General features: G+C 33.7%; 3 protein-coding genes and 1 long non-coding RNA gene across 4 annotated transcripts; 2 read left to right on the top strand and 2 right to left on the bottom strand.

Moving 5' to 3' along the window:
- Positions 1-14,460: 14,460 nt before the first annotated feature.
- LOC107905401 (NAC domain-containing protein 22) lies at positions 14,461-17,267 on the bottom strand. The gene is made up of 7 exons (XM_016832047.2): positions 17,187-17,267; positions 16,662-16,706; positions 16,320-16,488; positions 16,014-16,240; positions 15,791-15,913; positions 15,103-15,424; positions 14,461-14,978 (listed from the first exon to the last, which is right to left on the bottom strand). Exons 3-7 carry the CDS (start codon positions 16,480-16,482, stop codon positions 14,755-14,757), a joined length of 1,059 nt encoding a protein of 352 aa, XP_016687536.2. The 5' UTR covers positions 16,483-16,488; positions 16,662-16,706; positions 17,187-17,267; the 3' UTR covers positions 14,461-14,754.
- Positions 17,268-20,606: 3,339 nt separating this feature from the next.
- LOC107905402 (protein BRASSINAZOLE-RESISTANT 1) lies at positions 20,607-22,818 on the top strand. Its single transcript, XM_041094109.1, has 2 exons — positions 20,607-21,254; positions 21,678-22,818. Exons 1-2 carry the CDS (start codon positions 21,009-21,011, stop codon positions 22,371-22,373), a joined length of 942 nt encoding a protein of 313 aa, XP_040950043.1. The 5' UTR covers positions 20,607-21,008; the 3' UTR covers positions 22,374-22,818.
- A 469-nt stretch (positions 22,819-23,287) lies between these two features.
- Positions 23,288-26,198, bottom strand: LOC107905403 (probable GMP synthase [glutamine-hydrolyzing]). Its single transcript, XM_041094108.1, has 4 exons — positions 25,531-26,198; positions 24,563-24,704; positions 24,221-24,362; positions 23,288-23,921 (listed from the first exon to the last, which is right to left on the bottom strand). The coding sequence occupies exons 1-4, from the start codon at positions 25,919-25,921 to the stop codon at positions 23,589-23,591; spliced, it is 1,008 nt and encodes a 335-aa protein (XP_040950042.1). The 5' UTR covers positions 25,922-26,198; the 3' UTR covers positions 23,288-23,588.
- On the top strand, positions 23,826-24,705 carry LOC121217791 (uncharacterized). The gene is made up of 2 exons (XR_005914006.1): positions 23,826-23,961; positions 24,041-24,705. It is a non-coding gene; the product is annotated as an uncharacterized lncRNA (long non-coding RNA).
- Positions 26,199-26,949: the final 751 nt, after the last annotated feature.

Raw genomic sequence — 26,949 nt, 5'->3', positions numbered from 1 at the left:
ATGATTCTAGCCCACCTACTTCAACTTCAAAAAGATCGAATAAAAGTAAGACAACTCAACGAAATGTTGCAGTAACTATTAAACCTGTGGCTAGTGTTAGTAGTGTACAGAATTCTTCCAAGCCTAGATGTAAAAATTGTGGGAGGTTTCATATTGGTGAATGTTGAGGCAGAATAGGAGCTTGTTATAGGTTTGGAGGTACCGATCATTTTATTCGAAACTAACCCAAACTATCAAATGAAGAAGAATAACAAAAGAAAAAACAAGCAGTTACCTCTCAGAAAGGCAAACGTTCGGGTCAAAGTAATGCAGCAGGAACTACACGCTTGGGAATGAAAAATTCTGCTGTTCGATCAGAAGCTCGGGCACCTATGAGTACATATGCCATTCGAGTAAGGAAAGAGGCTGTAGCTCCAAATGTGATAGCTGGTGTTTTCTATCTTTGTGATGATTCTGTGTATGCATTAATTGATCCTGGATCTACACATTCTTATGTTTGCACTACATTAGCATCAGAAAAGAAATTGTCTGTTGAATTTACTAATTATGATGTGCAAGTCACAAATCCATTAGGACAAAGTGTACTAGTTAATTTAATATGGCAAAATTGTCCACTGAAAAAACAAGGCTGTGAATTCTCTACTGATTTGATGTTGTTACCTTTTCGGGAATTTGATGCTATTTTGGGAATGGATTGGTTGACAAAACATGATGCTGTAGTGAACCGTCGAGAGAAACGAATTGATTTGAAAAACCAAGCAGGGGAAGTAATTTCAAATGAGTTTGGAAATATAAAAGATGGTGTCAGAATTATTTCAGCCTTTTCAGCTTAAGAATTGGCACAGAAAGGTAATGAAACATATTTACCTTATATTCTTGATACCCAGGGTTCTAGATCAAAGTTAGAACAATTTCCAGTTGTCAATGAGTTTGCTGATGTGTTTCTTGAGGAATTGTCGAGTTTATCGCCAAATCGTGAAGTCGAGTTTGTGATTGATATGATCCCAGGAAAAGCTCCGATATCCATAGCACCGTATAGAATAGCACCGACGGAATTAAAAGAGTTGAAAACTTAGTTGCAAGAATTATTAGACAAAGGGTTTATCAAACCAAGTACGTCTCCTTGGGGTGCTCCTATATTGTTTGTAAAATAGAAAGATGGCTTATTAAGACTGTGTATAGATTACAAACAGTTGAACAAGGTTATAATCAAGAATAAATATTCATTGCCTCAAAGGTGATTTGCTTGATCAACTCAAAGGTGTTGCACTGTTTTCAAATATAGACTTCAGATCTAAGTATTATCAATTAAAAGTTCAAGAATGTGATGTACCGAAAACTGCTTTCAGAACTCGGTATGGTCATTACAAATTTTTGGTTATGCCATTTGGGTTGACAAATGCTCCTGTAGCTTTTATGGGTCTGATGAATCTGATTTTTCAACCTTATTTGGATAGATTCGTGGTTGTATTTATTGATGATATACTAATCTATTAAAAAACAGAGCCCGATCATGAAAAACATTTGAAAATTATGTTACAGACCTTGAGAGAGAAGCAATTGTATGCAAAATTTAGCAAGTGTGAATTTTGGCAACATGAGGTCGGATTTCTGGGTCATATTGTGTTAGCTGAAGAGATTCGGGTATATCCGAGTAAAGTATTTGCAGTGGTGAATTGGAAAATTCCAAAGAATATAACAAAAGTGCAATGTTGCTTGGGATTAGCAGGATATTATCGCCGTTTTGTTAAGAATTTTTCAATGATTGCTTTGCCGATGACTAGACTACTATAGAAGAATGTAGAATTTAGTTGGTCTGAAGAGTGTTAGCAAAGTTTTGACCAGTTGAAGAAAATGTTAAAAGAAACTCCAGTGCTGACTCAACCAGAATCGGGTGTGTCGTATGTCATATATAGTGACGCATCTCCAAATGGTTTGGGTTGTGTGTTAATACAGTTGGGAAAAGTGGTAGCTTATGTGTAACACCCCTTACCCGTATCCAACACCGGAATAGGGTACGAGGCATTACCAAAACACATACACTTGTAAACGTATTTAACCGAGTTATAAAATTTCATCAAAATTAAAACTTTCAAAATAATTAACATGTTTCCATAACTTTTCACAATATATCCTCAAAATATTATAATCATAATAATTAGGGCCTGCGAGACCCGATACATACTCATGCAATTTAATGCTTCATTTCCATTTCATACAATTCGCAATTTCTCATGCTCATAATTTAAATCATATCACTAGCAATTTCCATTTAATTCACGTACAATTCAATGACATCAAATTCAAAACTAATACGTATTTACCATTTAACTCAATGTTTATTGATTATACCATTCAATAACACATTTATGAAATTCTCAATTTAGCAATGAAAATATCACTTTAGTTTGAATAACAACATCGTCCTGATATAAATACACTACCACTTATCCATTTACTTTAATTCTTTTGGGCCCATTTGTCACTTACCATCCTTAATCAAATTAGGGAACGGTCACGGAAAATTGAGTTCTTCACTTTCACTTTGCCATAGTATAACTATGGTCTTACGTATGATCACTTATCACTTGTCCCTGATCAAATAAGTGTAGCCACCTATCACTTTGTTTCTTGATCAGATAAGTGTAGCCACTTATCACTTTGTTTCTTGATCAGATAAGTGTAGCCACTTATCACTTTGTCTCTTGATCAGATAAGTATAGCCGAAGCTATCACTTATCACTTTTCACTTGTCACTTGATCAGATAAGTGTAGCCGAAGCTATCACTTATCACTTTGTCACTTGATCAGATAAGTATAGCCGAAGCTATTACTTATCACTTTCCACTTGTCACTTGATCAGATAAGTGTAGCTAAAGCTACCACTTATCACTTTGTCACTTGATCAGAAGTACTCAAATCCGGCGTTCCGCTCAATTTGATCATTTATTCATAGATCAGGCTTACCAACATGTGTTAATTCATAAACCATTCATGGTATTATTTCATGCCAAATCATATACTGAATATACCATACACACATACTATGAAACTTTATTTTCACACATGAGCTTAAACCATGACCAATAATGCACAAAAATAAGCATCATTCATATTTCATCGTTTATGAGTTATAATCAAACATATGACCATTTATACACGAATCATTCATATATTTCCCAATTTTCCTCCTCCTCCTCTCCATTCCACATCCTTAATGTGTATAACACACTTAAACAACATTAACCATAATTTCAATATTCACTAACATGTATATTCAAAGCTGTTTATCCGAGTCAGAGTCACTAAATTATTTTTATCCGGAGCTACAGAGCTCCAAATTAAGATCCGTTAATTTTCCCTGAAACTAGACTCACATATCTTCATATCATAAAATTTTCATAATTTTTAGTTCAGCCAAATAGTACAGTTTATTCTTTAAAGTTTCCCCTGTTTCGCTGTCTGACAGTTCCGACCACTCTTCACTAAAAATTAATTATCTCATTGTAAAGAATTCGGATGATGTTTTAGCTTGTTTCTTCTAAAAATAGACTCATTAAAGATTCTAACCATATAAACTATAACTCATAATCATTTTTTTACAATTTTTAATGATTTTCCAAAGTCAGAACAGGGGAACCCGAATTCATTCTGACCTTGTCTCACAAAATCTATTATATCTCATGATTTACAATTCCATTGCTCACATAATTTCTTTTATAAGAAACTAGACTCAATAAGCTTTAGTTTCATATTTTATTCATCCTCTAATTCAATCTTTACAATTTTTGGTGATTTTTCAAAGTTACACTACTGCTGCTGTCCAAAACTGCTTTAGTGCAAAATGTTGATTTCCATTTTGCCCCAAATTTCACAGTTTATACAATTCGGTCCTTTCTCAATTAACCCCTCAATTAATCTAATTTTCTCAATTAGTACTTTACTAGACATTATAAGTTGTTACACAACTATTGAAATTCAGAATTTCCACATATAACTCTATCTTCAAACTCTTTTACTATTAGGTCCCAAACATTCACTTTCTATTCAATTCTTTCAATAAAATCAGCATATGAACAATTTAAAGCTCTAATTTCATGCTAAATCATCATATACTTCCAGCACATATTCATATCAACTTTCAACTTCTTTCATAAAATCAAAAACTAATGGATTTAACAAGTGGGCCTAGTTGTAAAAGTCATAAAAATACAAAAATTTCAAGAAATAGTCAAGAATTGAACTTACTTGTAATAAAAATATGAAGAACCAGCTTGAAGAAGCCCTTCCATGGTGTTTTAGCTGATGAGAATTCAGAAAAATGAAGAGAAATCTAGATAATTCCACTTGGGTCCTAACTTTATTAAGCAAATTTTGCAATTTTCCAATTTTGCCCTTAATTCTCCTTACTTTCTTGCTGATTTCATGCCTCTGCCGTCCAGCCCAAATAGACCTTGGGTCTATTTGCCTTTTAAGCCCTCTTCCTTTTATCATTTAAGCTATTTAATCATTTTCCAAAATTTTGCATTTGTTACAATTTAGTCCTTTTTGTTCAATTAATTATCGGAACTTTAAAATTTCTTAACGAAACTTTAATACTAACTTTTTAACACTCCATAAATATTTATAAAAATATTTATGGCTCAGTTTAAAATCCCCGAGGTCTTGATACCTCATTTCGATTCTAATTATTTTAATATTTATTTCTAGTGCACTATTCACTATTTCAAAAATTTTCCTAACTTCATATTTAACTTATACTTACTAAATTAATAATATTTTCTACCCATTTGTCGAATTTAGTGATCTCGAATCACCGTTCCGACACCTCTGAAAATTCAAGCCATTACATTTTTTTTTCGTCGGATTTGTGGTCCCGAAACCACTATTCCGACTAAGCCTAAAATCGGGCTATTACAACTCTCCACCTTTAGGGATTTTCGTCCCCGAAAATCTTACCAGATGGTAGGTTAATGATTTACTTCCACAGTATATTTCAAATTCACACATGATTTTGGATTTTCATATCTTTTACAGATAATCACATAGATTCATAAGAAAATCAGGATAGCGATATTTCAGCATCTGAAGCTACACAAAGTATCGAAAAATTACAATCCATATAGAATGATATCCATTTTGATAACCTGAGTAGTTTTCAGAACTATCAAATATTTCTCTCTTTTTATATTGTCCTCATTTTCTAATTCATTCACTTTTCCGACCACATTATTATTCTCCCGTACACGAACTTCTGTAACACTACACTCGTAAGCTTATTCAACCAAAATCTCACAAATTTCATTGTAACATTTTACTAATATGGGGGTGAGTGTAGTAAAGCCTCAAATTTATCTTACACATAAATGCGCATAACACATACCATCACAAATAGCCAATTCATTACTAAGTTCACATTCTCAAAGCATTTAATAAACATTTGCTTTTAATCACTTTTGTTCTCAACACAAAATTCTAACTCAAATCACTAATTCACAATCAAAATTTCTATATAGCATCATAATCCAAATATCATAACTCATATGCTTGTATAATTATAACATTCATCAATAAAAAAATGTTTTATTCTTTGATCCATACCTTTATGAGTTTCAACTCATAATCATACATTTTCACTCAAACATTTTAGTATTTATTTCTATACTATTAGAATTAACTCAGTTGAAAAACATATCTGTCTCATCAAGATAATTTTCGTCATAGAACAATACTGATAAGGGGGTGATGGTGAAGTCATAAATCTTTCAACTTGCTCTCATAGATACATATATATATATATGATTTTGTATTCATCATCAATGTAATACCATCATAACCACGTAATTCATTCCAAGCAAATTAACACATCTATTTATTACAAATGTTTTCTGTCACTCACAATTTCACACAACGAATTTACTTACTCAAGCTCAACGTTAATATCTAATTAAATTCCAATACTTGGCTTCTATTTTACTTACCGACATTTGCCAAATTAAAGAATGTCTTACGGAATTGAGTACTTCGTTTTCTCGATGCCATAGTCCAACTATGGTCTTACACGTAATCACAAATCACATACCGATGCCATAGCCCAACTATGGTCTTACACGAAATCACATATCACTTACCGATGCCATAGCCCAGCTATGGTCTTACACAGAATCACATATCACACATATCACTTACCGATGCCATAGCCCAGCTATGGTCTTACACGGAATCACATAATCACATGTTCACATGTTGCCATGGTCAAACCATGGTCTTTTCCGTCAATTCATCACATATCACTGAACGAAAGTACTCATTCCTGCGTTCTACTCAATTTGACTTCCAATTCAATTTTTCATACTATTATAATATTCATGGTTTAGACATAAAACAAAATATCTTATTATCTTTAATTTAACAATTAAACATAAGATTCTATCATATGAACATACTAATTTCACTTATTCAAACAGATGTACATACACACGTTCCATCTATTTAAGTAAATTTGCTTATCATATTCACTTAATCAAATATGTTGAGCACATAGCATTATATAATCACCAACATACTTGGATGAGCTTGTCACAACATAAACTTTTTTTTTTTAACTTATAGTCATCTCTTTTCATACATGAACACATCCATATCACAAATTTTTATACTTACCTTTCCAAATTCCAACATAACGTGAGCATATTTCATTTATCTCAATATCATTTTTAGCATTATCGAAAATAGCTCGATTAAAAATCATCTCTGTCTTAACAAAGCAATTTCGTTAGAGCCCGGAGATATCACATCATCAAGAGTAATAACGTGGCATGTATAGCTAGGCTCACATATGCTACATTTGGTCCGAGAACCGACTAAACCGTAGCTCTGATACCACTAAATGTAACACCCCTTACCCGTATCCAACACCGGAATAGGGTACGAGGCATTACCAAAACACATACACTTGTAAACGTATTTAACCGAGTTATAAAATTTCATCAAAATTAAAACTTTCAAAATAATTAACATGTTTCCATAACTTTTCACAATATATCCTCAAAATATTATAATCATAATAATTAGGGCCTGCGAGACCCGATACATACTCATGCAATTTAATGCTTCATTTCCATTTCATACAATTCGCAATTTCTCATGCTCATAATTTAAATCATATCACTAGCAATTTCCATTTAATTCACGTACAATTCAATGACATCAAATTCAAAACTAATACGTATTTACCATTTAACTCAATGTTTATTGATTATACCATTCAATAACACATTTATGAAATTCTCAATTTAGCAATGAAAATATCACTTTAGTTTGAATAACAACATCGTCCTGATATAAATACACTACCACTTATCCATTTACTTTAATTCTTTTGGGCCCATTTGTCACTTACCATCCTTAATCAAATTAGGGAACGGTCACGGAAAATTGAGTTCTTCACTTTCACTTTGCCATAGTATAACTATGGTCTTACGTATGATCACTTATCACTTGTCCCTGATCAAATAAGTGTAGCCACCTATCACTTTGTTTCTTGATCAGATAAGTGTAGCCACTTATCACTTTGTTTCTTGATCAGATAAGTGTAGCCACTTATCACTTTGTCTCTTGATCAGATAAGTATAGCCGAAGCTATCACTTATCACTTTTCACTTGTCACTTGATCAGATAAGTGTAGCCGAAGCTATCACTTATCACTTTGTCACTTGATCAGATAAGTATAGCCGAAGCTATTACTTATCACTTTCCACTTGTCACTTGATCAGATAAGTGTAGCTAAAGCTACCACTTATCACTTTGTCACTTGATCAGAAGTACTCAAATCCGGCGTTCCGCTCAATTTGATCATTTATTCATAGATCAGGCTTACCAACATGTGTTAATTCATAAACCATTCATGGTATTATTTCATGCCAAATCATATACTGAATATACCATACACACATACTATGAAACTTTATTTTCACACATGAGCTTAAACCATGACCAATAATGCACAAAAATAAGCATCATTCATATTTCATCGTTTATGAGTTATAATCAAACATATGACCATTTATACACGAATCATTCATATATTTCCCAATTTTCCTCCTCCTCCTCTCCATTCCACATCCTTAATGTGTATAACACACTTAAACAACATTAACCATAATTTCAATATTCACTAACATGTATATTCAAAGCTGTTTATCCGAGTCAGAGTCACTAAATTATTTTTATCCGGAGCTACAGAGCTCCAAATTAAGATCCGTTAATTTTCCCTGAAACTAGACTCACATATCTTCATATCATAAAATTTTCATAATTTTTAGTTCAGCCAAATAGTACAGTTTATTCTTTAAAGTTTCCCCTGTTTCGCTGTCTGACAGTTCCGACCACTCTTCACTAAAAATTAATTATCTCATTGTAAAGAATTTGGATGATGTTTTAGCTTGTTTCTTCTAAAAATAGACTCATTAAAGATTCTAACCATATAAACTATAACTCATAATCATTTTTTTACAATTTTTAATGATTTTCCAAAGTCAGAACAGGGGAACCCGAATTCATTCTGACCTTGTCTCACAAAATCTATTATATCTCATGATTTACAATTCCATTGCTCACATAATTTCTTTTATAAGAAACTAGACTCAATAAGCTTTAGTTTCATATTTTATTCATCCTCTAATTCAATCTCTACAATTTTTGGTGATTTTTCAAAGTTACACTACTGCTGCTGTCCAAAACTGCTTTAGTGCAAAATGTTGATTTCCATTTTGCCCCAAATTTCACAGTTTATACAATTCGGTCCTTTCTCAATTAACCCCTCAATTAATCTAATTTTCTCAATTAGTACTTTACTAGACATTATAAGTTGTTACACAACTATTGAAATTCAGAATTTCCACATATAACTCTATCTTCAAACTCTTTTACTATTAGGTCCCAAACATTCACTTTCTATTCAATTCTTTCAATAAAATCAGCATATGAACAATTTAAAGCTCTAATTTCATGCTAAATCATCATATACTTCCAGCACATATTCATATCAACTTTCAACTTCTTTCATAAAATCAAAAACTAATGGATTTAACAAGTGGGCCTAGTTGTAAAAGTCATAAAAATACAAAAATTTCAAGAAATAGTCAAGAATTGAACTTACTTGTAATAAAAATATGAAGAACCAGCTTGAAGAAGCCCTTCCATGGTGTTTTAGCTGATGAGAATTCAGAAAAATGAAGAGAAATCTAGATAATTCCACTTGGGTCCTAACTTTATTAAGCAAATTTTGCAATTTTCCAATTTTGCCCTTAATTCTCCTTACTTTCTTGCTGATTTCATGCCTCTGCCGTCCAGCCCAAATAGACCTTGGGTCTATTTGCCTTTTAAGCCCTCTTCCTTTTATCATTTAAGCTATTTAATCATTTCCCAAAATTTTGCATTTGTTACAATTTAGTCCTTTTTGTTCAATTAATTATCGGAACTTTAAAATTTCTTAACGAAACTTTAATACTAACTTTTTAACACTCCATAAATATTTATAAAAATATTTATGGCTCAGTTTAAAATCCCCGAGGTCTTGATACCTCATTTCGATTCTAATTATTTTAATATTTATTTCTAGTGCACTATTCACTATTTCAAAAATTTTCCTAACTTCATATTTAACTTATACTTACTAAATTAATAATATTTTCTACCCATTTGTCGAATTTAGTGATCTCGAATCACCGTTCCGACACCTCTGAAAATTCAAGCCATTACATTTTTTTTTCGTCGGATTTGTGGTCCCGAAACCACTGTTCCGACTAAGCCTAAAATCGGGCTATTACATTATGCTTCTCGACAGTTAAAACCGCACGAGAAGAATTATCCTACACATGACCTTGAATTGGCTGCAATTGTATTTGCTTTAAAAATTTGGAGACACTATTTATACGGCGAGAAATGCTATGTGTATACAGATCATAAAATTCTGAAGTATTTAATGACTCAGAATGAGTTGAATTTGAGACAGAGACGGTATAGATCAGACCCTTCACATGTAGTTCCTTCACATGTGGAACCAGTGAAAATTTTAGCCCGAGAAGTTAAAGAATTGCGGAACAAACGGGTACCGTTGGTAAAAGTGCTATGGCATCGACATGGTATGGAGGAGGCAATCTGGGAAACAGAAGAATCAATGAATTCACAGTATCCGAACCTATTTTCAGGTAACAAATTTCGAGGATAAATTTTCTAAAGAGAGAGAGTTGTAACAACCTAATTTTCAGTGGTGCCGGAAACAGTGATTCGAGATCACTAAATCCAACCAGTGAGTTTTAAAATTTAATAGATAAATACATATGAGTCAAGTGTGATTATAAAAGAATTTTGGATTAGTGAATTTTGTAATTTAAAAAGAAATTAATAAGTAAATTGGGTCTAAAACGAGGTATCGAAACCTCGAACACATAAATCAAGCCATAAATATTTTTAGAAATATTTATAGAGTGTCATTGAGTTGATATTAAAGTTTCGTTAGAAAATTCTAACGTTTGGATGGTCAATTAATTAAAAAGGACTAAATTGAGAATAGTGTAAGATTTGTTAAATTATGATTAAATAGCTTAAGTGAGTAATAAGGAGGGATTAAAAGGCAATTAGGGCCAAATTATAAGGGCTGGACGGTTTGGGAAAGAAAATCAGTAAGAAAACAAGGAGAAACAAGAGTAAAATTGGAAATTTTGCAAATTAAACATATAAAACAAAGACAAAATCGAAAAATCTAGAGATTTCTTCATAATTTATTAGCAAAAACGCAATAGGATGTTTGAAACAAGCTGGTTTCTCATATTTTCATACCATGTAAGTTTAATTCTTGCTTTTTCTTTGAAATTTTTATGTTTTGTGACTTTTACAACTAGGTCCGACTATTGAATTCCTTAGTTTTTGATTCCATGGGTGATTTTTTAAGTTACCATGAAGAAGTGTTGGAATTTTATGATGAATTATCATAGATTTGAAGCTTTAATTTCATTATATTATGATTTTATTAAGTGCTTTTAGTAGAAAATGACTTTTAGGACCTAATTATGAAAAAACTAGGAATTGGGGTTTTGTACTAAAATTATAAATATTAAAGGTTGTATAATAGCCTAAAATGATTAGATAAAGAGTTATTTGAGGAAGGATTCGTTCAATTAAAGTGTTAATTGAGTAGAGACTAAATTGTAAGAACTATAAATTTTGGGGTAAAAGTGTAATTTTGAAAATTGAAGGGTATAAATTGCGAAGTGAATTAGTATTAAATTAGATGCTAATGAATGGAAAATTTTATATTATAGATCGGGAATCCGAAGATAAACACGGAAAAGAGAAAATATCAAACTAGTCCCTAAACTTTTACAACTCCTACAAATTGGCCCAGGTAAGTTCATACGGCTGAAATTTTATGATTAATTTTTAATGTGGGAATGGGTTAATGTATTAATTCGTGTATTGTTGTTGAATTATGATTATTGTAAAAATGTGAAAATCAAATTGTAAGTTCAAATTAAAGGATACGCAGGATTGAGTACGTACGTTCAGTAAACAGTGATGAATTAACGAATAAGTTCATGGTGGATTCATGACAAAGTGTGGAACGTAGTTATGGTATTTCAGTGAAGAAAACCATACTGAGTTGTGAAACCTAGGTATGATATTTCAGTAACAAAAACCATACTGAGTTGTGAAAAGTAGGTATGGTATTTCAGTGAAGAAAACCATACTGAGTTATAGCATTGTAAAGGATTCATACAAATCGTGGCATCAGGCAAATGATGTACTCAAATCTGTAAGACGATCCTTAAATTGACAAGTATTTGTAGGTGCAATTGAAGCTAACTGTTGGAATATAAGTTGATATCTGATTTTGAGCTCGATTGAGTAAATTCATTGTTTGAGATTGTGGTTGGCAGGAAATGTTGTATTAGACTTGTTTATTATAATTGTTAGTGAAATCTTGGTGAGATTTTATTATGAGCCTATGAACTTACTAAGCTTTCTGTAAGCTTAGTTGTGTGTGTTTATTGTTTCTTGTAGATTGACGTATATATATGTTCGAAGGATTGGATCTACATCAATGATCACACTATCCAGATTTACTCCGGTAGATTTTGTTAAACATCTTTTTTATTTATATGGCATGTATAGGGGTTGAAGTAATAAAGTAATAGTATGAATGATTAAGCATGCAAAGTAAATCTGAATGTGATGGTTGTGGTAGATATTGAAATATACATGTTTTAGCTTGAAATGGTTAGTTGTGTTTAAGTTCGGTAATGCCTCGTACCCTGTTCCGGTGTTGGACATGGGTAAGGGGTGTTACAGTACTTAACTTTTCAAAACTAGTCGAATTACTTATTTTTAAATAGAAATACAGATCAAAGCTTTAATTTTTTAAACATGTTAATCCACATGTCAATCCATGTAGAGTTCATGCTATTTTTTTATTTGTTTGAATGTTTTACAAATTTCAAACAATTTGTTAACGTGGTTATTGAAAAATATGAAATTGATTTTTAAGTGTCAAGGAAGTGCTTGCTTCCTATTTATTGAAATGTTTGAATGGATTGTGTTGATTATTTGGAGAATATTAAGCCCAACAATGAAAGTAATATTACTTGTGAAACTCACATGGATGGTTGGATCAAATTAACTCACCCGAGACAATCCATTGCAACATGGACATTTGGATTGGATTGAAACTTTATGAGATTGGTTGCCCAGAGTCCACATTTTGTTGTATTACCGTTTAAATGGGATTGTTATAAATATTCTATGTTAGCAAGTCTCGAATGGAAATTTGTTTAAGGGAGAGAATTGTATAGGTTTTTGTACTGGGAGTTTTTATAACTTATATTGTTCAAGTTAGGGAACTTTTCTTAAAGTGCAAATTGTTAGTAAAACCAATTGTGTTTTTTATTTTACTTGCTAAGTTCATAGTGGTGAAAGTATTGTTATTTAAGGTTCAAAAGTGAGATGAATCACCACTGGCTGTGTGATAGGTTAGGATCACTTGTTGTGGCTATTGAAGAGAGTGAATATTTCTCACAGAGCTAGGCTTTGCAAATGTATGGAAATCGAACTGCCTAAACAATTCCTATGTGTTCTCTGTGTTTTCGATTTCCAAATTTGGCCAAAGAAGTGACCACTTCCCTATCACTTCTTCCAAGCACTCGTCTTAAAATTGAGATGAGTGTAACTTTATTATTATTCAATGTTCCAACAGCATCGTAGCTAGCTTAACTCGCATGTTTCATATTACCTTTACAATGGGATAGCACAAATTACAAATAGTTACTAATTATGGGGTGATTTGACAAGTAATACAAGATCAATAGTTAAAAGAGATAAAAAATTAAATAGAAAGTTAAAATAATTTTTTTTGTAAAGTTGAAGAGCCAAATAAATCATTTTTTAAGTTCTTTTAAAGATGAAAAGTTATGGAATGATAATAGGCAATTTAATTTCCAACAAAAATAAAATGGATTATTTAATTAAAAATAGTGGATAGCTAGAGTGAATAGTTTTTTTTTTTTTAAGAAAGAAAAGATGACAGCTATTCTTACAATGAACTGAATGATATTTGAGGGTGTTGATGTACTAAATACCATGGGTTTTCCAATCGAATATCGAGTTTAATCTAGATCAGATTATTACATATTTTATTATAAATATATAACATAGACATATTTTCATTGGCGTCATAGTATATAGACAACAAATGTCCTAACATATGGTTACATACATATAGAGGAATTTAGGCAGACATGTGGGAGGAGGGATAAATTATGTCTAGTTTTTGTAATTATTGGTTGTTCTTTAATTACAAAGTTTGAAAATAAATAGAACAAGTCCAGCATGTACCCAAAGAAAGATTTAAAAAAACAACTCAGGATTATAATAAATTAAAGCTGGATCCCCAAATTAATGGTACCAAAGGCAATTCTACATTTTATTGGTGGTACTTAACAACCCCCATTTCATTTAGTAGTAGTAGTAGTGAGGTCTCATTTGGTTTGGTATCTAGGAAAAGTAAGATTAATCCAAAGTTTGCTATATTCTATGTTTTGATTTAATTTTGTTGTTATAACTACAAGTGTATATCTATACTATATTTAAATATTTTATTAATCGAGTTAGTCTAATTCAGATGTGAAATTACGAATAGAACTTTTAATTTTATAAAAAAATAAATTTATGTGAACGATAATAATTTTAATTAAAATAAATTAATAACGAGTCCACGTATGATTTACATATAATTAAAAATCAAATATGGCTATTAAGTCAAAGCGTTATTTGGCATCAAAATTTCAATTTATAATTTACAAATTTATAAATTCTGACTCTTAAACTTGATATTTCTATAAACTTAAATTACATCAAGTTTTAATAACGCATATAATATTAAAGTATCACGTTACTAAATTCAAATTAAAAAATGGAAAATAAAAGTTTCAAAACCAAGTATTACATGGAAGAAGGAAGTGATCGACCATTCTTAAAAAGAGGAAAGATCCACTGCTTCTTGGGCTTGCTAACTGAGACACTGGATGATCAAGTTTCTTTCTTTCATCATCTTTGAATAAGAATCTCATTACTTTGACTAATGCAGTGACTTTGCAGTTTTAGGTGCTGCTATACAGAACAGTACTTAATCTAAAAAACATGTTTCATTAATCATCTAAATTCCATGCTAATTTACTTTCTCTGAAATTACCATCCCATCTAAAATGGCATAAAGCAGAAGTACTTCTTTCTAAGCACTCCCCCTAAACTACCTCCCTTTCTTCTTCCACCATGGCTCTCCGATGGTTTACGAGATGACGATGGACCTTCCTCCACTTTGGCACGCTTTGCTACCTGATTGTTCGGGTCTCCACTCACCCCAGTTTTGAAGGATTCATCACCCTCACTGCTTGAGTTGCTTCCTTCAACACTAACTAAACACCCTGCTTATAATAAAATCAAACATCAAAACCTAGGCATGGGAACAGCTTCATCTCACCAATCAAAGTAATGCTACAAGTAAAGAAGAACAATGAGATGTGCCCGGGCAAAGAAAGAAACTTGTACCTAAAGTAGCTGGAACCATATCCAACTCATTTGGTTTGTCGCCTGCCAAGACATCGAGCTTTTTACCTGAATCTTTTTGTTCTAAAATTTGTTCGTCGAGTTCTTGCAAAATAGCCAACGAGTCGAAACATTCGCCCGATGAAATGCTAATGGCACTTGAATTATCAGAACTCGAGGAAGGTGATGCTGGGTTATCAAGGTCCTTCAGTTCCAAAAAATTGCCTCCGGCAAAGAAACCGATATCATAACCTCCCGAGTCCGTCCCAAAGAGGTTCTCTCCTTCATTTCTCTCTGCAACAGCCAATGCTTCTGTCTCTTCATGCTTGTTCACCAACAAGTAATGACAAAATCTCAGAGACAAAAAAAAAAAAAAAAATGAACACCAAAAACAACGTATACTTGTTAATGAATTGCTCATGTATTTTCTAAATCTGGTTGTCCACTGGTATCTTATTTATCCCAACTATAGAAAGGGAAAATTTTCCCTAAACAAATGTTTTAGGCGCATCTTGGCTGATATTTTAGGTAAATCCTAAAGGTGCGCAAAAGCCTCAATTCATAGTATGGTCTAAAAGCCATCAAGTTAAAAATTTTACAATAAATGTGCAATGGAATCTGGTATCCCCAAAAGGAAAAGAAAAAAAAATCAAAACCCGAATCGATCAAACAAATGCGAAGACCGACATACCTGAGGGTTTCTTGAACTACTGTGAGCATCGAGATCAAGATGTGGAATCAAATGATTCCCTGTTCCATTCTCAACCATCTCATGGCTGGGAACAAGAGAAACTCGGCACAGGGAGCTGGTTTCCTGCATATAATCCAATCAAACCAGTTAACGGGTTTAGTTGGAATCGAAATAGGACAAACATGTCAACAAAGTATACGACTTTCCAGTTTCGATCAAGTACCTGTTTCTCCTTCTCGTCGCACATCCTCTTCACAGTTACGTTGAACATCTCCATCACCCACTCAGTTTTACGTTGACGAGGTTCTCGACCCTCGTAATATTCAAGACTTGTTCTCCAACCAATCATCTCAGAGTCGGAAAAAACTTCACGACCCTCCTCTTTGGTCTTCCACTCGCCACCTTCCGTATCGACTGCCTCCTTGGAGTTAATCAAGAACCAAACGCCTCCTGCAAGTAGCAATCAAGTGGCAAGGGCATTAGTTAAAGAAACCCTGGAAGAGTTGATGACAGAAGTTAAGCCGTTTACCAGGTAAATTTTTGGGGTCAATTCCGTAAGGATTTACGTGATCGATAACATTGTTTGGCAGAGGAGATCCACTGGTTATTTTAACGAAACAGGTAAAGAGTTCGTCCATATTGGTGCACTTGAAACTGATATCCGGTGGTGGAGCAGCTACCGGCGTGGCCATCGTGATCTGATCACATTCAACAAAAATAAAAACAAGCTGATGACCAAATTCTTTTCTTTTTTGCCTTGTTTGATCTAAACTTTGATTCGCATACTATTTTTCGGATATATATAAAAACAGAGTAGACGCGGTCAAACAAGAAGAAGAAAGAGAAGAAGGAGAAAACTAAAAAAACAGACCTCACTTCCGGTGTAATCGATTTGCTCGAAATTCAATCGTACACTCTGTTCACACAAAAAATAAATAAATCAAAATTTAAAGGAACCGATCGACAACAAACTTCGATTTTTTTTTTGTGTGTGTGTGTGTACTTTCTGTTTAGTTTACAAAGAAAGTGTAATTGTAAACAAAGAAAAGGGAAAAAAAAGGGTATCTTTCAGCTTGGGGATCCCAGACAGAGTCATTGACTTTGTTTCATACCAACTTCTAGTCTTCTAATGCTAAAAAAACCATAAGAGAAAAACACTTTCACTTTCCTTATCTTTCTTTCCTTTTCTGATCAACCAAACAGAGACGACATCTCAGTTCATTTACAGATATATCTATATCTATATTATATATTCATATGGAATGGAACAACATCTCAGCTGGGTTACATGAACGAATTACTTTAAAAAAAACAATAGAAAACAAAGAACTTAACCAAAAAAAAAAAGAGAATGAAAAGGAAAAAAACATATTAGAAATAGAAAAAAAATCCTAACCAGATACTAAGCAGCCACCGCAGAGAGATAGTTTGGGGGGGGGGGTTCGCTTCCACAACGTTAGCAAAACTACGTATTTATAATAATGATGTAATTAACCCTGGTTAGGCACGTCGGTTCCTTATTAGTTAAACGAGTGGTAACACGCGGAGTATTAGTATTGGCTGCAATCATACAACTCCGGTGATCGTATGATTCCCTCCTAGTGTCGCGTGGCTTTGCTTTGTTTGCGTTTGTAATAAATTTCGTCATCGAAAATTTTAATTTCTACCGAAATATTTTATTATCCTCGTTAGGTAAGTTAAGCAAAACATTCTCAGTTTCTTTAAAAGTATTGATTCTACAAGTATTAATCATTTGAAATGTTTTCATCAAAATTAATTTTATGGCTTTTAACTTTATTAACATACTATTTTATGTAATTCCAAATAATCTTGGTATAAAGCTTAAAAGGGTAATTTACTATATATTAACAACTATTTAAAAATATCAATTAATATTTACCATAACTTATCAGATATATTTTTAAAAAACTTTGTAATAAAATGATTAATTATAAATAATTAGGGAAGTAAAAAGAAAAGCAGTCAAAATATTTACGATATAGTCGTTAAATTGTATCTTAATTTTGTAATAATAATTCCTAACAACGAGGGTTATTATTAGCCTATTTCTCTACGGAATTTTTAGGGGATTCAATTAATATTTTTTTTCACGATTACTAATATTTAATTTTCCATACAATGTTTACAATTAATTATAGTTTTTTCTTAACTTTAAATAAAAATATAATACGCTTCGATGCATTAGAACCTACATATTTTTATATTAGTAATAATATAAATATCAATTAAGTTAAGATTCAATCTACTAAAATTAATAAGAGCATTAAAATCAAGAAAATATATTATCTTCCTTCAATTAATAAAAAGGAAGTTTATAGTTTTTGCCATTAGTTGATTCATTTATGACCGGGGCCCACGCCACAAAATAAGGAAGATTGTAATATGAAACTTTGCATTTGCTAGAGAAGAAAATGACACAAATATTTTGTTAATGGTTAATATTTTTGTTATACAAATAATATAAAATGTGATTATTCAAAAGCTCACATGAGTATTAGTCACTTGCATGATCTTATCTTGGTCGCTTATAATCCATTGAGAAGTATTTAAGACACATATAATGTTTAAGGAAGATAACGTGTTACTGCGTATGACACCTAATTACCCATTACATGTTATATCAGCGGATCATAACTTATATATAGGTGTGAATGAACCATTCAAGAATATAATAGAATAAACACTCGACAATTTTATATATGAAATATTTTAATTTCATAAATTAAATTTTAAATATCACTGCAGATTTATTTTTTGTTTCTTTTATATTACAAATGAAGGTGTCAATGAATGTGAGATCAAAATTTATTTTAAAAAGGTGATGTAAAAAATAATTTTAAATAAGTTTTTTCGAAAAACATGACAACACTGCCATGGAAACGCGTACTTCACCTTAAGTGACTGAGATGAGAATTAAATGATTAGAACATTCTTTTCTGTACTCTTAGGTCCAGAAAAAGGAGCCATTCTTCATCTTTGTTTAATGTTACCCCAACTACAAGAACCAGAACCAGAACCAGAACCACCATAGTTCTTATCAACAAAATTGACTCAATATATATATATAAAATTAAAAAAGAGGAACTAACCAGCGTTAAATTCTAAACCCCACCGCAGTTTGTGTTTTTATTTATAAAAATGGTAAATTTCGTTGGAGGGGGAGGATGAGGTGGACATCGGTCGTTGGCTGAGGTCACGTAATCTATTGCAAATAGAGTTGTATGCTTCCCCGAAGCTTCCCATCCACGGTTAAGTCTCGCGCGCCATAAAACTAAAAATTTTGCATTTATTTAGGGATGGAATCATCTTGGATATATAAATTAAAGAATTTTGAATTATGGTGATGGATTACAGTTTTCTCTTTCTTTTCCAAAACATGAAACAGGCATCGACTTGATGATATACCGTCCAACATGTTTGAAAAAAAATACAGTGAAATCGTTAGTCAAAGAATGGACCACGTGGGTCACTTAAAATGGGAGTTTGTCAATGTTACGTAAAGTGTTGTAGAAGGACACTATAACACAAGAGAGTTGGGTCAACAATGAGTAGTGTTCCAGATGCAAGTTGAGGATAGGATTTAGACCTATCAGTTTGTTGCTCATTGAGTTTGGATAGATAATTTTCACTTTCTACTTGATAATCAATAATATGATTAATGTCTATAATTCACACTTTAATGATCAAAATGAAACAAATAATGAATTTAAATTTATTAGTTGAATAAAAAATGATATGATATTATTTTGTTAGTAGATTTTGATTATTCCTAAAGTCATCCTATCTAATAATTAATTCGTTAACATTTCTTATATTATCATTCGCCACACGATCAAAATGTACTTATCTTTTTGACCATTCATTTCAGCATAAAACAAAGTTGAACATATTTTGACTAATTATTAAAGATGGCTAGGAAAAAGAAAGTTGAAAATTACACCTAATACAAAAACTTCGCACCCAAAATGAAAAAAGTCTAGAAGCCTCAATATGAAACCTTCTACACCCAAACAAACCAAAGCACAAAACTCAAAATACTTCCTACTTAGGATGTGATATTTAAAAAAGATAAAATAATAATTTTAAAATTGCAAAAAAAAAAACCCAATATGTTTATAAACTTCTAATATTATGATTTAACTAAACTTATATCGTTGTATGTGAAAGCGTTCCAAGTTCACCAATGCTACTATAAAATATTTCACCCACTTAATATCATGAATTACTTTTAAAATTTTACTTAAAAAATATTTTATAAATTTTATAAATAAATTAATTAAAAATTACCAATTAAAATAGATCAGAGGATAAACACGGAATTAGTGAAGCTTTGAACGTAAATCTTGCACCATTGCTTCATGAAACAAATTAATTTTTATAATATTATATACTCCTGGCAATTATTTACTGCAACTTACCATGTACTGTATCGCACTAAAATACATGTTGTGGTCCAATCTAATGTTGGGGCCTTTTTGTCATGTTGGAGAGTCATCGGCTGTGATCATAGCCTTCGCCTTGGATACACATAAGATGGTATGGTATGTTTTGTTGGATTTTAGAGATGATGACTCCATAATAATTTTATTATTTTAACATAAAATGAAGGAATGAGAGTATATTGTGCATTTAGTATGTAAACAAATAAAAGGAAGCCGACAAGAACCCTGATGTTAGAAACTGATCAGATGAGCTGTCTGATACGCTCGTATCCGGTGGGGTCCCATCCTCTGCAACGACTTGGTCCCACCTTTCCCCTTCTTTTAGTTCTTTATGCTACTGCTATTATTATTTGGTCATTACTCGTAACAGTCCTTTCCCCTTTCTTTGTCCCGCTTCCCCACGTTTCCACCTTATTTCCACGTGTCCCCATCATCCCCCGTTCGCTCCCCTAATCCAACGCTCTCAATTCCTCTCTCTTCTATTCGCATAATTTCTATTAAAAAAAGCAGAGTGTGTGTTTCCTTTCTCTTCTTTTCTCATTGTTTCTTCTTCGTTTATTTTTTATTTTATATATATTTTTTCCAGCGAAGGAAAAGCGTATTCCTCGTGAGCCTCTCCTTCCTTATTTCTAATTCCCTTCTCGTCTTCATTTTTTCTTTTTCTTTTTAATAATATTAATCCTCTACAACGCACCTCACGACGTTCCCTCCCCTCCCTACATCTGCACCTTCACCGTTGTTGTAGAGTCAGAGAAATGACGTCAGATGGGGCGACGTCGACGCCGGCACCGGTGCCGAGGAGGAAACCGTCTTGGAGGGAGAGAGAGAACAACAGGAGGAGGGAGAGGAGGAGAAGAGCTATCGCTGCTAAGATATATACTGGGCTGAGAGCTCAAGGAAATTATAATCTGCCCAAGCACTGTGATAACAACGAGGTCCTCAAAGCTCTTTGTGCCGAGGCTGGTTGGGTTGTTGAAGATGATGGCACCACTTATCGAAAGGTACCTAATTTACCCTTCTCCTCTTCTTTTCACTACTCACATAATGGTAGATCTGTTCAAACAAGATGCAACTCTTTTCCTTCTCTGCTCATTTTGTTTTGGTTGTAATTTGGTTGGATCTAGTTCCCATAGTGATTTTAGTTTGGTTATGCTTTCTGGGTTTTTTTACTTGATCTGCTTTATTTCAGTTTGATTTGGCTTCTGTTTGCTTGCTTGGAATATTGGAAAAATCAAAAGACAGTCCTACATGAAAACAGTAGTTCTTACTTAAAGGCAATAATCTATTGATCTGTGTTGGAACTGAAACTTTATTGACTGGACTGTGAACAAATTTTCTTGATTAGCTGCTATTTTTTCTTGTATAATCCTCTTGAGCCTTGATTTGTTGATAATTTTTGGTTTTTAAATGGATTTGTTGTCCAGGGATGTAAGCCACCTCCGATTGATATAGCAGGCAGTTCAGCTAAAATTACCCCATATTCTTCCCAAAATCCTAGTCCCTTATCTTCTGCATTTCCAAGTCCAATTCCTTCATGTCAAGTTAGTCCTTCCTCCTCTTCCTTCCCCAGTCCCACTAGGACTGATGCAAATAATCCGTCTAGTCTCCTTCCGTTCCTCAGAAGCGCCATTCCTTCGTCTCTGCCTCCTCTCAGAATCTCTAATAGTGCCCCTGTGACACCACCACTTTCTTCTCCAACATCCAGAAATCCTAAGCCCATTCCCAACTGGGAGGCCATTGCCAAAGAGTCCATGGCCTCTTTTAACTACCCTTTTTATGCTGTCTCTGCACCAGCTAGTCCAACCCATCGTCATTTCCATGCCCCTGCTACTATACCCGAATGTGATGAATCAGACACGTCCACAGTTGAATCTGGTCAATGGATAAGCTTTCAAAAGTTTGCACCTTCTACATCTCAAGTGCCGACTTCGCCAACATTCAATCTTGTGAAACCTTTGGCTCCACAAAGTTTGCCCACCGGTTTTATTGGAGAGCAAGGGCGAGTTTCAGAGTTTCAGTTCGAGAGCGGACAGGTAAAGCCGTGGGAAGGTGAAAGGATTCACGAGGTAGGATTGGATGATCTGGAACTCACACTCGGAAGCGGGAAAGCTCGGTGTTGAAAAGAGGCTAACAGTCTGAGTGATTGTTGTGAAAGCGTGTTACAACAGAAGAAAGAGCCGGTTTTCCCTTCCTGATTCTAGGTTCTCACAGTCAGATACTAAAGAGCGTTAATTGTCGTTTCATCCACTCAGTGAAAGCTGGAAATCATAGAACAAAGGTGGCAGAAGAGTTACAGTTTCATCCGCATTGTTTCGTTTCTATTTCAGTCGGTTGATACTTGCATTCCCTGGTTGAATCCTTAGGGAATTGGGTTTGTTTTTATAAGCATTACTTGTAGATACTGTGGGATATTTCTGGTTGTGATAGAGTTGATTAAATCTTTTCCTCTTAGGCTTTGTAGTCTTGGGTAAAACCGCAGAGAATGATATTGTTGTAGTGGTTTGTACTGTTAAATGTTTGTATTGAATTATTTGATCATGTTGGTAAGCAAATTTTCTATATTCAGTGCTGAGATTCCATTCTATTTACGTGGCAATCACCTAACCAAGAAGCAAATCTAGTCGTACTAAACTTAGCTGATGACCTCCCACCCACTGCCAACACTGTTTTCTACGCTAGAGTTGGCTGCATCTATGGTGGGGATTGGCCCCCCGACAAATCCCACGTTCACTACAACGATGGGCGTCAAATAATTATAATAATGAGAGAACATGTTTTAGGTATTGCGCATGACCAGACTCTGATTGGAGTGGTCTGGCCTGGTCTTATCTACATCTCTTCGGTTGATTTGAGTCTCCATTTTGTTTCCATTCGAAGGTTGGCCCATCTGCTATGTAGCTTTATGTCGTCATCGTATCATTTTATCTAATTATAAGCATTTCCCATAACCATATATCATGCAATTCAACTGTTCAAATGATACAGACACGAGATATGTAGCAAGAAAGTAGTGACTGGAAACAAACAATGAATATCTATAAAGATTGAAATTTTATTACAACCACCAAATGACAAGAGAACAGCAGGTTTAAGCCTTAAAAACTAGTGTTATAAAGCTCTACAGAGGCTAACACAATTACAAGGAACACATAGGTTGGGTAGATGACACAGAAGAGGATGAAGAAACACGATACAATACAGTGAGGGAAATACTAACCAAATATTTCGGAACATCTAAGTCATCATCAGTCTCTTGCTACTAAATTCTTCTCATTACTAAGATTTGCGTGATTAGTCAAGAGAAAGGTAAAGGTGGCGTGTGGCTCAGGCATTCACTAGCGAGATAAGCAAATGTTCTCTGCATCTTTAGTTAGTCTCTCTATTTCCTCAATCTTTGGTTTTATGTCTTTTTTGACGGTTGCATTGCATTCTTGGCATCTGAAGCAAGTTACAAGATGATCATTAACAATACCGGCCACTTGCATGAACGAATAAACAACAGTAGGTCCCACGCAGCAGAAGCCTCTTCGCATCATGTCCTTGCTCAGGACTTCAGCTTTTGGGGTCTTAACCGGTACTTGACGCGCATAACGGAATGCATTTCTTAACGGCTTGTGGTTTACAAATCCCCAGCAATAGCTGCTGAAAGAGCCAAATTCCTGCTGAACCTGCAAAATTTCAATAAACCATGGGGCTTTAGCATAAAAGGTATCTTTTGTTCCCTTCAAACTTAATCCAGCTGCTATAGGCAAATTGATGCCTTTCTAAGTTTGTTTTATGCGTGTAGGGAGGGGAAGAGAGTTTGCAGAAGCAACAATTATCAGTTTTAGAAGTTGTCAATGCTTGCTTGCTATTACATTAGACATGAAACAAAACAAGGAAATATGAAAGATTTGATGCTACGGGTTTGACTTAAAGGCTCGCCCTTTTTCCACTCTTTTTCCCTAATAAGGTAACCAGATGATACCTTAAGAATAAGTTTAGCATTCTCCACAATTGCACGAAGCTTCGCTTCAGAAAGCAATAGACAACCGTCAACTTTCAATGATAGCATCTTCTTTTCGGTAAACTGTGCCATTGATGATGGATCAAAATCGTCAAAAAGCTTCCTGAAAAAAGAATCAAACAAGAAATAGAACATTGATAAAAAACATTCTTCTTCTACCATCTCTTATCTCCTTTTATGTCGACAGCTTAGAAAATAAAGGAACGAATAAATAGAAGAAAACCTAAAGAGAGGAAACTAAAGAATCAAGGAAGTATCTCGTCACGACCTAGTTCAGTTCGTAGAGAGTAATGACAAAGATACCTGAATATCTCCCTCTTTTTGAGAACCGTTGGCCAGCTGAGTTCAGCTAAAGCTTGCGAAAAGACTAGTAGCTCAAACAGCTTCCTGTCATCATGAACCGGAACACCCCACTCTTCATCATGGAAAGAAGTATACAAAGGGTCTGCACAAATAATTAAACTCTAAACATCAAGTTATCCCAATTCCCAGGACATAGTCGAGGACAAGCCATTAGTGAATCTTAGCAAGATTGATACACGCGCATGCACCTAGTTTTTGATTGTTAAAAAGTTCAAAAACATTAGAAAAGTTAATGGAATCACAAGCTGTTATATTGTATAACACAACAAGTTATTCTATAATAGCCTCAAATCTAATAGAAAAAGGGGCCGAACCAAACTTCATTCCTAAACAGGTCCGAGCTTTCACAGGAAAAAAGAGAGTAGCCTTTTCAATAGTGGTCTAATTCAATACCAAATAAACCTCAATGTGAGGGTAACTTTCCAAAAAGAGAATGCAGAGGTAATTTACATTTCTCAATATCAGAAGCTTGTTGGGGTCATCAGCTTGAAACAATAACGTTAATTGCCTATGATCTAATGAGAACTATGCTACCTAACTATCATAAAAAGGGATAGTACATTATAATCCTGACAGCAACATCAACAACAAAATTAAAGAAAAATAATTGCATGAAAAAAGAGAGGAAATAACTGAATTTCCAGACATTTACTTCAACTTGGTGTCATTTTCAAAGCACTATGTCATGTAATAAAAGCTTTCAACTTCTCCAGCAGAGAAGACTTGAGTAAAACATTAAATGGTTAAAGCCTCAATGTTATCACCATTTATTAGGCACCGCTAAGTTCCTATATCTAGTAAATTGCAACTATACACATTAAAAAGAGATTAACTTCCTCAGTAAAATTGAAATTTTTACCTAAAAAAAAATCAGTAATTTTAGATGGTTTTCTTTTTAACTAACTTACCAGAAAACGGCGTGATCCAATCACATCGTTTTAACGGTCCCAACATTGCCGGAGAAATTTCAGTGACAACCTCGTCAGCCGTCGAAGCAACCTTGGGTTTGGCTTGCTTCACCCCGTTTTGCTTAACGGTTTTCCTAGAACTTGCCGTTTTGAAGGAGGAATTGCTCGAAGAAGAGTCAGAGGAACAGCAACTGTCGACGAAGACATTGCTTTGTACAACGGACTTTGGGCTCTGAGAGACGGGAACTTTCGGTCTTTGTGGCTTTTTTAGAGCTTCGGTTCTTCTCTTCGACTCGTCCGAAACCCTAACTCTGTTCCCGGCCGGACCGAGAATCGCTCGCGGTTCCGTTAGCGGTTTCGTCGACGACCTGGGCCTCGTGGCTACCGACATTGCTTCGAAAAGTGAGTGAAACCTTCAAATGCGAAGTGTTTTTCAGCCTGATTTGAGCTTCAAAAACATTTAACTCGAAGCCACTGCCTTTTTCCTTTTTCTCTTTTTGAAGTGATAGGAGAAGGAATAAAAGGGATTTTGGGAGGGCAAAACGGTCTGGATATAGTGGATAAATTTTGGGTTTTTGAGGACGAAGGAGGAGAGGAGTCCGAGAAAAGCAGAGGAAAAATACTAAACGACGAAAAGAAACAGAGGAATCGCCGAAGGTTTTTAAAAAGGGATAACCGTAAAGGGCAAGTTACCGGTTTTAACCGGTGATGTGGCCGCGTGTCGGTTTCAATCCCATTTTGGAAGGGACTGAATTTATTTGTTTTCATGTACCAAATTGGCCCCTGCCTTGCGTGGCTTGAGCTAGTTGCCCACCCTTAATAATTTTATCACTAGTAATTTTTTCATAAAGGATAACCACCCAAAAATTTTATACCTTTAACTCTAAGCGACTCCTATAATTTTATCGTAAACAAACCCTTAGTTACATTTATTTCTAAGAGATAATGAAATAAGCCATTGTAGCATGCTAATTAAACGGTGAAATACGATCCGAATTAATTTGATTTTGATATTATTAAAAATAATTAAATAAAGTTAAATTAAAATAAATATTTTTTTAGTGAAATACAAGAATCGGGAAATTTCGAAGAACAAATGCGATTAACACGACTCAAATACAGACCACACTTGAGGCAGTGAATACTCTAACCATCAAGCCATCACATGGGGTTCGAAAAAGAGTACTTTTAAACCTATTTTTATATAGTAAATATTAACCCCTTTACAATTTAAATTGATTCATTTAATAATAAAAAATAACTTGATTGTGTGTGCTACTTTAACCCTAATTAAACAAAGGTAAATCATCGTTAATTATCAATGATTAATCATGGAAATTATCTTGTAATCATCATCACTGCTGATTTTGTGATCTTAAAAAAGGAAAAGAAAAGAAAAAAGATCCTACAAAGATTAAT

The sequence above is a fragment of the Gossypium hirsutum genome, chromosome D05 (assembly GCF_007990345.1).
Source record: "Gossypium hirsutum isolate 1008001.06 chromosome D05, Gossypium_hirsutum_v2.1, whole genome shotgun sequence".
Lineage (NCBI taxonomy): Eukaryota > Viridiplantae > Streptophyta > Magnoliopsida > Malvales > Malvaceae > Gossypium > Gossypium hirsutum.
Note: the sequence above shows the minus strand (reverse complement) of the source record. Positions and strands in the feature narration are given on the sequence as shown.

Excerpts from the sequence above, each read along its gene's own strand:
- LOC107905401 (XM_016832047.2), bottom strand. The coding sequence starts at position 16,482 with ATGGCCACGCCGGTAGCTGCTCCACCACCGGATATCAGTTTCAAGTGC. Across the intron at positions 15,914-16,013 it reads GCGACGAGAAGGAGAAACAG|GAAACCAGCTCCCTGTGCCG; the intron begins GTACTTGATCGA and ends GATTATATGCAG. Across the intron at positions 15,425-15,790 it reads GTAGTTCAAGAAACCCTCAG|CATGAAGAGACAGAAGCATT; the intron begins GTATGTCGGTCT and ends TTGGTGAACAAG.
- LOC107905403 (XM_041094108.1), bottom strand. The coding sequence starts at position 25,921 with ATGTCGGTAGCCACGAGGCCCAGGTCGTCGACGAAACCGCTAACGGAA. Across the intron at positions 24,363-24,562 it reads AAAAAGAGGGAGATATTCAG|GAAGCTTTTTGACGATTTTG; the intron begins GTATCTTTGTCA and ends TTCTTTTTTCAG. Across the intron at positions 23,922-24,220 it reads ATGCTAAACTTATTCTTAAG|GTTCAGCAGGAATTTGGCTC; the intron begins GTATCATCTGGT and ends GAAATTTTGCAG.
- LOC107905402 (XM_041094109.1), top strand. The coding sequence starts at position 21,009 with ATGACGTCAGATGGGGCGACGTCGACGCCGGCACCGGTGCCGAGGAGG. Across the intron at positions 21,255-21,677 it reads ATGGCACCACTTATCGAAAG|GGATGTAAGCCACCTCCGAT; the intron begins GTACCTAATTTA and ends TTTGTTGTCCAG.